At 41.5% G+C, this 13,414-nt stretch overlaps 1 protein-coding gene across 1 annotated transcript in view; it reads right to left on the reverse strand.

The window, feature by feature from the left end:
- Nnt (nicotinamide nucleotide transhydrogenase) overlaps positions 1 to 13,414 on the reverse strand; it is a 77,270-nt gene that overhangs the window by 52,860 nt on the left and 10,996 nt on the right. Inside the window, exons 4-7 of the mRNA XM_051183093.1 lie at positions 12,116 to 12,333; positions 8,491 to 8,578; positions 5,115 to 5,203; positions 3,225 to 3,412 (exon numbers count right to left, since the gene is read on the reverse strand). Of these exons, the coding sequence (XP_051039050.1) occupies positions 3,225 to 3,412; positions 5,115 to 5,203; positions 8,491 to 8,578; positions 12,116 to 12,333 (583 nt within the window). The remainder of the gene's footprint in view (positions 1 to 3,224; positions 3,413 to 5,114; positions 5,204 to 8,490; positions 8,579 to 12,115; positions 12,334 to 13,414) is intronic.

Consider the following 13,414-nt stretch of genomic DNA (forward strand, 5'->3'; position numbering starts at 1 on the left):
CTCGGTATGTTTCCCTAAGACAGCTTGTGTTGTATCACTCATAACTTTATAATCAATAACAAAGCTGTACACTATATCAAAATTACTGCTGCTTCTTTATTAGGAGTTTGAGTTGACTAACACTAGCTAGCTTCCAGTCTTAATCATTCACTGGATGAGCAAATGTTTTAGCACCATCTACTGGCCACTTGTTACATACTCATCAGCTCCTAACACTGCCTTCTTTCTCCAAGGTGCAGGTGCTCCTAAGACAGACAAGTGACAGCTACAGCACTGGTCACCTAACTTCATAGGAGTCACTGTCACAAAAGGGGGCCCTGGGGTGCTCTCCTGACATCATTTCTATCCTATCTGACAGATCCCACAAATACTGTCCTGGAAGGCCTTCCATCTCAAACAGAAGCGTCATTTCTATAACAGGTGGAGCCTGCATCATCTACCTCCTTCGTCTAACAGCACTCTGGTGGGATGGTGGCATCTGGAGAAACCGGCTCACCTACCATTTGTATAAACAAAAGTCATTAAAATAATATAATAAAAATAATAAAGGAATTTTGGCTTGGGGCAAGAACAGAATTTCCATCAATTTCTGAATGACCCTAAACAAACTTTTAACATTTTCTACTGTGTTCTACGTATGCAAAGCAATATTCTCAGAATTGATGATTATAAAATGAAAATATCAATCAACTCTGAAAAACTATTGAAAATGCTCTAGGTCCTGTAGTATGGAATGTTCAGTCCGAGTATCATTCTTTATGTAAGACAAACAAGCATATTTGTTTCATTAGTATGTAAATTTACTTTCAACTTAAATGCTAAAATACACATATACTAAAAATTGCTTTAAAATAAATTTCTGTCTGCTCTATTCCACTAAACGTTAGATTCATATACCAATATACCTAGGTTCATGTAAAAAATTTCTCAGGCAAAGGAGTCACAGAGAGAAAAAGTTAAGTTTTGACATAAAGAACAGGGAGGCTCCCTGAGTAGAATCAAACAGTAGCAACTGTGGACTCTACGTTCTCCTTGTCTGGCCCATTTTCTTTCAGGAAACAGAGAAAAAAAATTAAAGGCAACATGGTATTCATTATCCAACAGCAGAAACTAAAGGATGGGAAAGAGGTAAGAAAACTCAAGACGGAGAATACCTTCACTCTACAATCTATGCACACCAAACTATTTACTGATCAATTAATGTTCATTGGTTTGACATCATAAATTCAGCACAAGCATCATATAGAAAATATTAAGATCTAAAAATACTCCCTGCTGCCGCAGCTCTCGAACACATCAGGGCTGGAGAGAGAGATTGCTCAGCGGTTAAGAGCACCTACTGCTCTTGGCAGAGGGTCAGCACCCACATCAACTGCCCCTAACTCAGCTCCAAGGAATCTGATGCCCTCTTCTGGTTTGCATGCACTGCACTCACATGGCATACACACACAGGTATACATGTAAATAACGTGATAAATCTTTCCATGAAAACATGCAAAGGGAAACAATGAGGAAAAAAAGTTCCATATTCTTAAATAAAAGAATCTCCTGGAAATCCCATAAATACATACAGACACACATAGACACCTTCTCACATGGAAACATTATCATCAAAATATTAGCCATGGTGATCTCTGATGGAATTTCTGACTTGTTTTTAATTCTTTAGATTTTTTTTTTTTTTCAGTGCTTTTCGACAATGAAAACATAGCGTCTTGGAAAGAACAGAAACAAATTAGCACTTCATCAGAAACTTAGTGAAGACACCACTTAAAAATAGAATGTTGTACATAGAAAATAACCTATGATATAAACACAATTTCATGAAGATACACTGAGAGAAATCGTGTGATGTAGGCAATAGGGCCTACAGTGATTTTTATCATTCGCCTTTTCACTTTCTTAACACTAACATACACACACACACACACACACACACACACACACCACTCAAACAAAAGAAATTTAAACAAGTGCAACGGTGTGTGAATTTCTTCAAACTGAAATCACTGTGGTGAGTGAAATCCAGCTTTGAAGCCCTGAGTCACAGCTTCTGTGGCTGCTTTGCTGTGACTGTGGCAGCCCCAGCCCTCAGGCAAAGCAGTTGCCTGCTCCAGGGAGCAATGCAGTCACCACCTTGGTGGAGAACAAGGCTCAGCTGGTGGCGAATGCTCACAACGCAGACCCCATTGAGCTGGTGGTCTTCCTGCCTGTCCTGTGCTGCAAGACGTTGGTTGGTCTCCTACTGCACCATCAAAGCAAAGGTCCACGAGAAAACATGCTCCTCCCAGGCCTTCGCAGGGGTTAACCCGGAAGACAAGGATGCTCTGGCTAAGTGGCTGGGAGCTATTAGGACCAATTACAATGACAATTACAATGATAGATAAGATTCGCTGCCACTGTGAAGATGTGTCATTGTGATTGGTTTAGTAAAAAGCTGAATGGCCAATAGCTAGGCAAGAGAGAATAGGCAGGAATCTGGGAAGAAGAAAAGCGAGACACCAGCAAGACTCTGAAGAGTTGGACAAACAGTACAGAGCAGAGGTAACTGAGCCACATGCCAGCATGCAGAAACAGGTTGTAAGAGCTAGTTGTAGAAAAGCCTAAGCTCGAGCCAAGCTTTCATAGTTGATAATAATTCGCCATGCCATTATTTACAGGCTGGCTGTCCCCACGAGAAACCTTGCAGGTACTAAAGCTGTGACTCACATTGCCAAGCTGGAAAAAGGCAAAGGCCAAAGAACTCATCACTAGACTAGATTAAACGTCTAGAGTTATCTGAGAAGAGGGATCCACAATTGAGAAGATGCCTTCATAAGATAGTGCTATAGGCTGGTCTGGAGCACTGTCTTAATTAGTGATTGGTGTGTTGAGGACCCAGCTGATTGTGGGTGGGGCCACCCCTTGAGTAGGAGGTCCTGTAGTGGGATAGTCCTTCTGTGGCACTGACCACGCTGTGTTGCAGACTGTGCAATCTTGAGGAACGAGCCAGTATGTAGAACTCATCAGTGGCCTCTGCTCCAGTACCTGCCTCTGGGTTTCTGCCCTGACTTCAATCAGTGATGTCACCTGAGTATTGTAAGCTGAAATAGACCCTTTCCTCCCCCAACTTTCTCTTGGTCATGGTGTTTTATCACAGCAATAGAAACCCTAACCCTCACCTTACATTTCAAATTATCATTTGTAAAAGCACCTTAAAGGCAACCATTTCCCCAGTAGCATACCTGGAATCAGTGCTGTGCTGATAAGGATGTCCACTTCCTTGCATTGCTGAGCAAAGAGCTTCATCTCAGCTTCAATGAACTCTTTGGACATCTCTTTCGCATATCCTCCTTGGCCCTCGCCAGATTCCTTCAAGTCCACCTCCAAGGGTTCAGCACCAAGAGACTTGAACTGTTCCAAAGCTGCAGCTCTAGAGTGTTAAAGGGAAAAGAGTACTTAATTAGACCCCAATACATACATCAAAGGCCTCATTTACGTATACACTTTTGGGGAGGGGAGTGTTCCAAGACACAGTTTCTCTGTGTAACAGCCCTGACTTTCCTGGAACTCACTCTGTAGGCCTCAAAGTCACTGAGATCCGCCTGCCTCTGCCTCCCGAGTGCTGGGGTCAAAGGCGTGCGCCACCACTGCCAGGCATTACATATACTTTGAGACAGCAGTTCTCAACCTTCCTAACGCTGCAACCCTCAAATACAGTTCCTCATGTAGTGTCTCATAACCATAAAATTATTCATAGCTACTTCATAACTTTAATTTTGCTAGTTATGAATCATAATGTAAATACTTTTGGAAATAGAGGTTTATAACCCACAGGTTGAAAACCACTGCTTTAAGGAAACCCTACATAGTCCAAAGTCGAAAGTTTGTTTTGCTATCTCTGGCTTGACTGTTTCCAGTGACTTTTTAGACAAAGGCATACTTACATACTTTTTCTTAGGGGGATAAAGAAGAATCCCAACTTCTATTTAAACTAAAAGAAGAATATTTCTATTGCCAACATCAGTTATAACCCTTTTGGTCCCAATACTGATAATGATATGATATTTGATATACATTGCGATTTGATATCACTCACAACATACAAATTGAGGTTTTTCTTTTACAAATGCTCTCAGTTCGTTCTCATTGTAAGATTTTCCAACATAAATGACTTTTATTAGATAGAAGTACTTTAAAATTTAAACAAAGTGTTCTGGGGGCCTCAGTCCCCATAAGTTTGTGAACTGGTTTTTTTGTTTGTTTGTTTGTTTTTTGTTTGGTTTTTTTTTTTTTTTTTTACAAAAAGCAAACAGACTGTAGTGTTATTACTCTAGGGCCCCCATTGTTGATAAACACACAGAATGCTATCTGGCATCATCAGCAATGAAGAAAGACTTTAACTAAACTTCTCTTTGCAAACAACTCAGGAAAATGTTTTATGGCTGTCTTAGAGAAAAGTAGTTTCTCCCACATGTCCTATAATCTTCAGGTAAAAACTGTCAATTCTCTCTATATAGCCAAAGCAGATGCCTTAGCACAAACACTACAATTACAGCCCATGTGCTGCTATTCCTAGGTAGGGAGAGAGCTGAAGGCGCTGTGTATAGAGCTCAGTAGTACAGCACTTGCCCAGCATGTATGAGGACTGGGTACAAGACCCAGTCTCGCCAGATAAAGAAGTCTTTGGAGATCAGTCACAGTTAGTTCTAGCTGCTTCCACCCAGCCAGTGTTTAGCATAGTCTCCTCCCAATGTTCTTGGCTTTGTTCACCCCCTCCCTAGTAACCAAAAGCATTCTCTAAAGATAAAAAAGTAAAGCAGTAAAGCAACATGCTGCAAGCTCATCAGAGACAGCTCTAGCCCCATTGCAAATACACCCAAACAACTGTAGCCTACTAATTTTCAATTACCTTATTACTTCTGCTATGCTGAGGCTTAGCTTGTCTAATTTTTTTTCCCAGTAAACAATACATTTTTTTTTAATTGAGCCAACTTTTAAAAAGGAAAAAAAAATATGTTTTCAATTGGAAAGGGGAAATAGAAAAGCTTTGGTGAACTATTATCTCTAATGTAAGGGGCCCCATTTGAAACAAGTGTTTCCAGTTAAACGTTAATTACTAGCTAAGCGTTCACCTTGTATCGAATCCCCGGACGACTGCCCCCATCGACTTGGCTGCACCTGCAGAGGCGAGTCCAGCAACCCCACCACCAACTATCAGGATCTGAGAAAAAAAGAACAAGGAATGTTTTGTTTTTTTTTTTTTTTTTTTTTTTTTTTTTTTTGTTCTGGTTTGGTTTGGGTTTGTTGTTATTGTTGTTTGTCTGCTTTGTTTCGTTTTGTTTTGTTTCAATACAGGGTTTCTCTGTCTGTCCTGGAACTTGCTTTGTAAACCAGACTGGCCTTGAACTCACAGAGTTCCACAGCCTGTGCCTCCCAAGTGATGGGACTAAAGGCGTGCATCACCCACACCTGGCATGGAATGTTTTAAAGCTTGTTACCAGATGATAGCAAAAGATCACCAGCTGGCAACTCCTGGCACCTGACAACATAGTTAGCATTCCATCAATGGATGGATGGAGCAAAGGGTCTCTCCTGTGTCTTTTAAAATCGCAGAAACAGCCTCTGCCAGCGACCAACAACTTTCCTAAGAATCTGACATTCAGCGGCCAGAGCACATGTCCAATACTAACAAAGTCCATTCTCACTGTACAGAAGTTGCCACCAAAACACCAGGGTGGCACTCCAACTACCTGTCCCTCTCTCCAAAGCCAAGACCTTCCTGGGTTTATAAAACACACACACACACACACACACACACAAAGTGTCAGGGATGGGCACAACTTTTGGCAAAATATCATGCCAACTACTATTTTGAGCTCAAATGCTTCAGAAGGACCTGGTAACCAAACACAGAACTGGGGAGTCATCTTGAGTGGCCCACATCTGAAATCCGATCAATATAAGTGAATCTCCCTAACCACAGGATGGTCAGAGCTCAGACAACCCAAGAAGCCCACAGAAACTCCAGTCTCCCCCATCTGCACAGAAACAGTGAAAACTGTTGCTTCTGGCCTTGAACGGGCTTTCCGGAGAAAGCAAGGCTTGCTGTGCCTCCCATAAATGGCTAGATGAAGGCAACTCCTTGCTCTGGAAGGGACAAACAAATGTCACCCACGAAGTTTGTAAATTCCCACCCACCCATCAGGCCCAAGCTCCTTTCTGCTTGTCTAAGAAGTCTACGCTGTCAAAACTGTGTAACTCCAGGATCTCCCTAGGCAGTACCTCAGGAACAATGCCAGCAGATGTGGCTTGTTCAGAAGAAGGCAAAGTCCACAGAAATTGGGTCAGAAAGGGACCTTGGCAAACAAACATCAGGGACTAAACTCCAAACCAACCCTGTTCTACACAAAAGTTCCAATAACGCTAAATAACAACACCGGGTCTTTAAAATGCACAGGACTGACTAGGCCAATTCTCCTGTCAAGAAATAGCACAGATGCATGAAATCATTCTGATCATATTCTAAAGCAAGGAGGGTAAGGAGCTGAAGGGGAAAAGAATGATTACAGTTAGGAGACAAAAATAAAAAGATTCAAGAGATCTATTGTACACCGACATTTAACTAATAGGCTAGGAAGACAGCTCATTACTTGATGTACAAACACAAGGACCTGGGTTCAGATCCCCAGCTCCCACATAGAGAGCCAGGCACAGGGAGGCACATCTATCTGACTTACAATCAGATAAACCTGTAGGGATGAGGATGACCCTGATTCACCAAGCCAGACCTCTGTTTTCCACATCTTGGATCACCCTCCACCTTGTTCACCATCACTCTCCACAGCCAATAGCCTTCTTTTCCTAAAACACACTATGTGACCTCAGCACTTGGGATCCCATGCCTTTAATCCCAGCGATGGAGAGGACTATAAGGCGGGAGGAGACGGAGCTCGGTGCGGTCTGAGATCTGGCGGACACAGATGCAATCTGAGACAGTCTGAGAACAGTGCAGTCTGGGGATGCAGTCTGAGTGAGGACAGGGTGGCCCCTTTGGTCTGAGCACTCTCTAGAGGTTGGCTACTCTGCTTTTCTGATCTTCAGCTTGAACCCAAGTATCTGCCTCTGGGTTTTTATTATTAAGAACAAGCAGAATTCATGTTACACCTCCCTATCCCATAGCTTAGGAGGTTAGCACATAGTCATCGTACATCACCCTATCATCTGGTTCAGTTTTTATAGCTACATTAAGTCATATCTTTATTTGGGTTTCCCCATCCTGATCCTGACCCATCCATCATTAACTTTGTGCAGTAGGGATGGTGTTCATCTTGTTCAGACTTGTCCCTCTCGTGCTTAAACTGAGTACTCAACACAGCATACGCACTAAGGTGATTTTACTTCATTCTAGACACTGTTTAAAAAATAATTTTTAAATAATTCTACATGATAAACCTCCCGGGATCTAATTCTTCAGTTTTAGAAAATCATTTCTCACATCAAACCAAAGCTACTTAAGCCGAATTTATTTCTTAGTGGCATGTTATTTATTTGTGTGCAAGGGGTAGAGGAGGAGGAAACACGCCACAGTACACACGTGGAAGTCACAGGACAGCTCATAGCTGTTGGTTTCTTCCGTCTACCTGTTGGTCCCAGGAATTGAACTCGGGTCATCAGGCCTGCAGGCAGAAGCCTTTACCCCTGGGCCACGGAATTCCAACACTAGACACTGTCACCTTTCCACCTTTTAATAACTCACTGACTTTCCTGTTAAGCCTCTTGGTTTTTGTCTCACATTCTTAATCCTCAATTAGAAGTTTCCTCTAAACATCCATACCTTTCTACATAGATCCTAATCAAAACTAAGTTGTTGGCTCGCACGGTGACGCATTCAGCCAGCATCAAGTTTCTGGCAAGTCTGAATGCCAGGCATTTCCTCATGATCTTATGCAATAAAATGAACTTCCATATTTCAGACATAGGAGGTTTAGTGTCCCGCGTACCCCACATCTATGGGGTTCACGCATACATATTCTTGCTAAACACCCAGGCCTTTGTTTAAAGGACTTGCTTCCCCCCTCCCCCATGGTCTGCTTGTTTTTCTTTTTTTCTCTTTATTCTCCTTCATAAACTTAATACCACCTCCCGTTATCTCCTTCCCCTTGCTGCCCCTCCCTGCAAATAGACAAGGATGAGGAAATCCAAGTGTTTTCTACAAACTATGATGTTGTGGCAATCAAGAACCACAGACTTACTGAAAAATACTTTGAAGCATTTTTTAAAAATAATAGTAAATTGACCCACAGATCAACCTAGCCAAAATCCATTTAAGACTAAGTCAAAAACTGAAAAGAAAATTCTTAAAAACAAACAAGCAAAAAAGTTAAAAGTTTCAACACTAGGTTACTTTAGATTTCTAAGTACAAAAGCATCAGTGAAGCTAACACACAGCACACATTTAAAAATAACCTTTGATTCTTCCCATGAAGAAACCCTGGGAGTTGTACGTACCTTAGCTGGGGGGACTTTTCCAGCAGCTGTGATCTGACCAGTAAAAAACCTTCCAAAATGATTGGCTGCTAAAACAACAGCCTTATAACTGGAAAAAAATAAAAATAAAAAAATAAAATAAATAGAAAGCTCCATAAAATAAAATGCAAAGAGTCCATAGGCTATTATAACCTGCCAGCTACATAACTGCAGACACATGATGTTTACATGGTACTCTATGACAAGTTATTGCTAAGCGTTGTTTATATACTTACCCCTCCAACCTGCTGTGGAATATTAGCTTAAGGTGTGTTACATTCGTTTACGCTGTGGAATATTTAAGGACGCTAAGATATGCCGCATTTGTTTAACTCTGTGAAGCTGTGCTACCTTGCCTGCCTAAAACACCTGACTGGTCTAATAAAGAGCTGATCAGCCAATAGCTGGGGGAGGGGGCGGCTGCCAGGCAGAGGGAATAAATAGAAAAGAAGGGAGAAGATGGGAATGGGAAAGGGAGGAGAGGAGGATGCAAGGGGCCCTTCACATGGGCATTAGGGATTAAACTCGGAAGATGATGCAAGCCAGCTGGCCTGGAGCACATAGCTCAGTACAAACGAGATCCTTCCTCAAGGAGGCGGAAATAAATACCTACTCCTGAAAGCTGTCCTCTGACCAGCATATATGCAAGCCCATACTCACTCATACACACACAAACACACACGATAGACTTAAAAAATAAAAACCTAAGAACCTTCCAGTTCAAAGATTCCGTGAACGACTTTATTCCTATTGTTTTTTTTTTACATGCACTATTTCCCCTTTTAATACTTTCATGCCTCACTCACATTAGCTGAAAATCTAATTAAATTAGTTTCTTTGAGACACTGTTTTGCTAAGCATTACCCTACTCCAGATGTTCCCACCCCTGCAGGAAGTCGGTAGTCATCCCTGTCCCTCACAGGACAGGCATGGTCATGGCCATACTCCTGCAAGCAGAGCAGATCTTAGAAAGATTTTCTATGTAACGTTCTGCAGAAGACTCTCAGAAAGATTTTCTATGTAACGTTCTGCAGAAGACTCTCGGAATCTCTCCCATTCTGTGGGTTGCCTCTTCCTTTGATTGATAGTTTCCTTTTCAGTACAAAAGCTTTTCATTGCATGAAGGCCCACTTGTTGATTGCTGGCCCTATTTACTGAGTGACTGAGGTCCCTTTTGGAAAGTCCTTATTGAGCCTAGATAGACCCTGAGTGCACTCCCTCTTAGAAGTCTTAGAGTTTCAAATCTAACAGTGAGGTCTTTGGTCCACTTGGATCTGATTTGTGTTCAGGGTGAGAGGTAAAGACCAAGTTTCTTCTTGGTTTGTTTTGTTTTGTTTTGTTTTTGTTTTTTGTAAAAGATGTTATCATTCCTCATCTTTGTGAAAAACCAGTTGATCATAGGTATATAGAATCTGGGTTCTTGATTCTATTCTATTGATCAATATATGTCTGTTTTTGTTTGTTTGTTTGTTTGTTTTTGTTTTTGCCAGTACCATGTTATTTTAATGTGAATCCGTAGTATAATTTGAAACCAAGAATGGTGATGCCTCCCACAATGTCTTAATTGCTAAGGATGTTTGAGAAAGCCATATGGAAACCTACTAGCCAGAAGCCATGAATTGCCAAAAAAAAAAAAAAAAAAAGCCCAGTGTCAGTAGTGTGGATATAACAGTGATAAAAATGTTATAGTAGTAACCAACCTGGCACTAGGGAAATGCCCAGGAGTCCACAAGGATGACTAAGAATCTAAGCAATAGTGGAGAGGCTACCTTAAATGCCCTTCCCCTTAAACGCCATCATCGAGCCTTCATCCAGTAACTGATGGAAACAGAAGCAGACACCCACAGATAAGCATTGAACTGAACTCCTGAAATCCAGTTGCAGAGAGGGAGGAGTGATGAGCAAAGGGGTCAAGACCAGGCTGGAGAAACCCATAGAGACAGCTGACCTGAGCGAGTGGGAGCTCACGGACTCCAGACTGACAGCTGGGGAACCTGCATAAGACAGAACCAGGCCCCCTGAACGTGGGTGACAGTTGGGGGACTTGGGCAGTCTTTAGGGTTGCTGGCAGTGGAACCAGTATTTATCCCAGTGCAAGAACTGGCTTTTGGAGACCATTCCCTATGGAGGGATACTCTCAGCCTAGATACGGGGGGAGGGGGGGGCCCTCGGTACTGCCCCAAATGATGTGACAGACTTTGATGATTCCCCATAGGAGGCCTCACCCTCCCTAAGGAGTGGGGGGGGGCGCGAAGGTGGCATGGGGAGATAGTGGGGGGAGTAGGAGGATGGAAGGGAGAGGGAACTTGGATTAGTATGTAAAATGAGATTGTTTTTAATTTAAATAAAAAAAGATTGTTTAGAGTTACAAGCAGGGTGGTGGGTGGTGGTGCACACCTTTAATCACAGCACTCCGGAGGTAGAGACAGACAGATCTCTGCGAGTTCAAGGCCCTCTTGGTTTACAAAGCAAGTTCTAGGACAGCCAAGGCTACACAGGGAAAGCCTGTCTCAGAAAGAAGGGTAACAGGGAATGTAGCAGCACTGACAGACAGAAATGAAGCCCATAGTTATTGTGGCCTCAGAAGGAAGAGGACAGGCTTAAGTCAGAGATACAGACTTTGACACCAGGTAAAACTCCACTCTAGTGTGGAAATGTTCTTGACTCCTTAACTATTTTATGAATTTATTAAGGAAACCCTAAGCAAGATGCTCAACCTAAGCATAATGATATGTGCCTGGAATTTCAGATCTCAGGAGACTGGGTGGGGGGGATCACAACTTTGAGACCTGAGGCTACCTTTGAACTACATACTGAGTTCTAGGACGGCCTGTACCTCACAGTTAGACTACAAAATAGTTAACTAATTAACTAATAATGCAGTATGCCAAGCACTCCTAATATAAAATCAAAACTGCTCCACATTGGGCACTGACATTATTACAAGCAGCAAGTCCCACACCTAATCTCGCAGAGAACATGCAGTGGACCACAGTTCAAATACAAAAACTCAACACAGTATTTAAAACATCTCAAAGGGGGAAAAAAAAAAGACAATCTGAAATGCACCATTTCTTGTACAGTATATTACCAAAACTTAATTACAAACTTCCTTTGTGCATAAAATGCAGATGAAGCATAAATAAATTCCAGTGTACACTTGGATCCCATGCCAAGACACCTCATTATACAAATATTGCAAATATGAAAAAGCCTGAAATCCGATATACTTCTGGTCCCAAATTTTCAAGGGTTCTCAACCTATATTCCATTAAAACACATAAAACTGCCAGTATTCAACCTACTAGTGACCTATAAAAACAATGATTTCAATACAATGCATGTATTTTCTGCATACACAACATGTAAAGAAAAAAACCTTCCTCATGCAAACACTCTGGCAGCTAAGTGTAAATATTTGCTTCCAACTACAAAGTTAAGACATGTAACATATCGTAAATGTATACGTGTACATGATTGTTGTAAAAAAAATAATAAAATGGCTCATAAAAGCTAATTTAAGTGTAAAAAGCTCAGTCCCCAGCAGTTATAAGGCAGACCTCTAGAAGACCTACAATAGGAATGCCCATGGAAAGAATATACCTACCCAGAAATGTTGGCCATGGAGCTGAGAGCATCGTAGCCCTGAGCAATTGTGACTCTTGGAACCTGGTCCATCGCCAGAACAGTAGTTTTTCTTTCAGAGAGTTTATTTAGCAGGTCTGGATTTTGGGCGGGGTAAATGAAGCTAATGAGCGTTCCCGAAGGCTTTAAAAAGTCAGCTTCATGAGCGCCTAAAGCTGGATTAGCCATGGGTGCTCTCACCTGAAACATAAGTCAAACCACAGGTTAAAACTGTCAGTGCCTTCACTGTGTCTTGTAAGTAAACAGGACAATTTATATAAGACACTGTTGCTTACACAATACTTCTGAGGTAAATCTTCCATCTATAAACGTCTGCCTGTACTCAAATCACATGAAAATATATACTACCTACCCTGTGACTAACATCAACACATGAACATGCACACTGCCTACCCTGTGACTAACGGCCTGGGTAAACCGTTCTGAGTGAAAAGCACACACTCTGGGAATACCTGTACAGCACCAGGTCAGGTGTGACAGCTGCAGAGCACTGAAATACTATAAAGATTTTACAATGAACCTCATCTCCCCAAACTTACTACTCTGTTAAAAATTAACAGATGTTAGGGGGAAAGAACAAAAAAAAAATAGTTTTGTGTTGAAAGACTCAATCTTAGAACTGAGTGGTGGTATGCATAGTTAATCCCAGCACTGCAGAGGCCGAGGCCAGCAGATCTCTCTGAGCCTAGCCTACAAATACAGCAAGGGCTACATGGTGAACCAGTGTCTCAAAAAAGAGAAAAGAAAAGAATGAATGGATGAAAGAAAAAAGAAAGACTCGATCCCCAATCTTTACTAATTTTGACAGACATAAATATAGGGGGAAGTAAGACACTAATAATGCTGTCAACTAAAGACTCCACGGTATAGATTTATGTCACTTTAAGTTCCATTCCTATAAATGAACACAAATCAAACCAATATCTCCACTGAATGAAGCTTACTCTAGCTTCAAGATAACATATTGATTGCCAATATATATTGATATAGTACATTATATATATATATATAGTATGTAGCATACATTTATCATACATATATGAAATTATACATCTAAGTTTCACTATATTTGTTTTGTGTGAAATAGCCTGTATGATGTGCATTTTAAATACAAACAAAATCACTGGTTCCATCGCTTCTGACAATGGCATTTCATCCTAATTTACCTAAGGCACCTTTGCCTACTATTCCCATGCCAGGTGTTGAGCGGTGACTCACGTGACTCTAGGCTGAGAACGTTTCAGACTCTTTGGGCTAGAGG

Source organism: Phodopus roborovskii, unplaced genomic scaffold (genome assembly GCF_943737965.1).
Source record: "Phodopus roborovskii unplaced genomic scaffold, PHOROB, whole genome shotgun sequence".
In the NCBI taxonomy this organism is placed as follows: domain Eukaryota; kingdom Metazoa; phylum Chordata; class Mammalia; order Rodentia; family Cricetidae; genus Phodopus; species Phodopus roborovskii.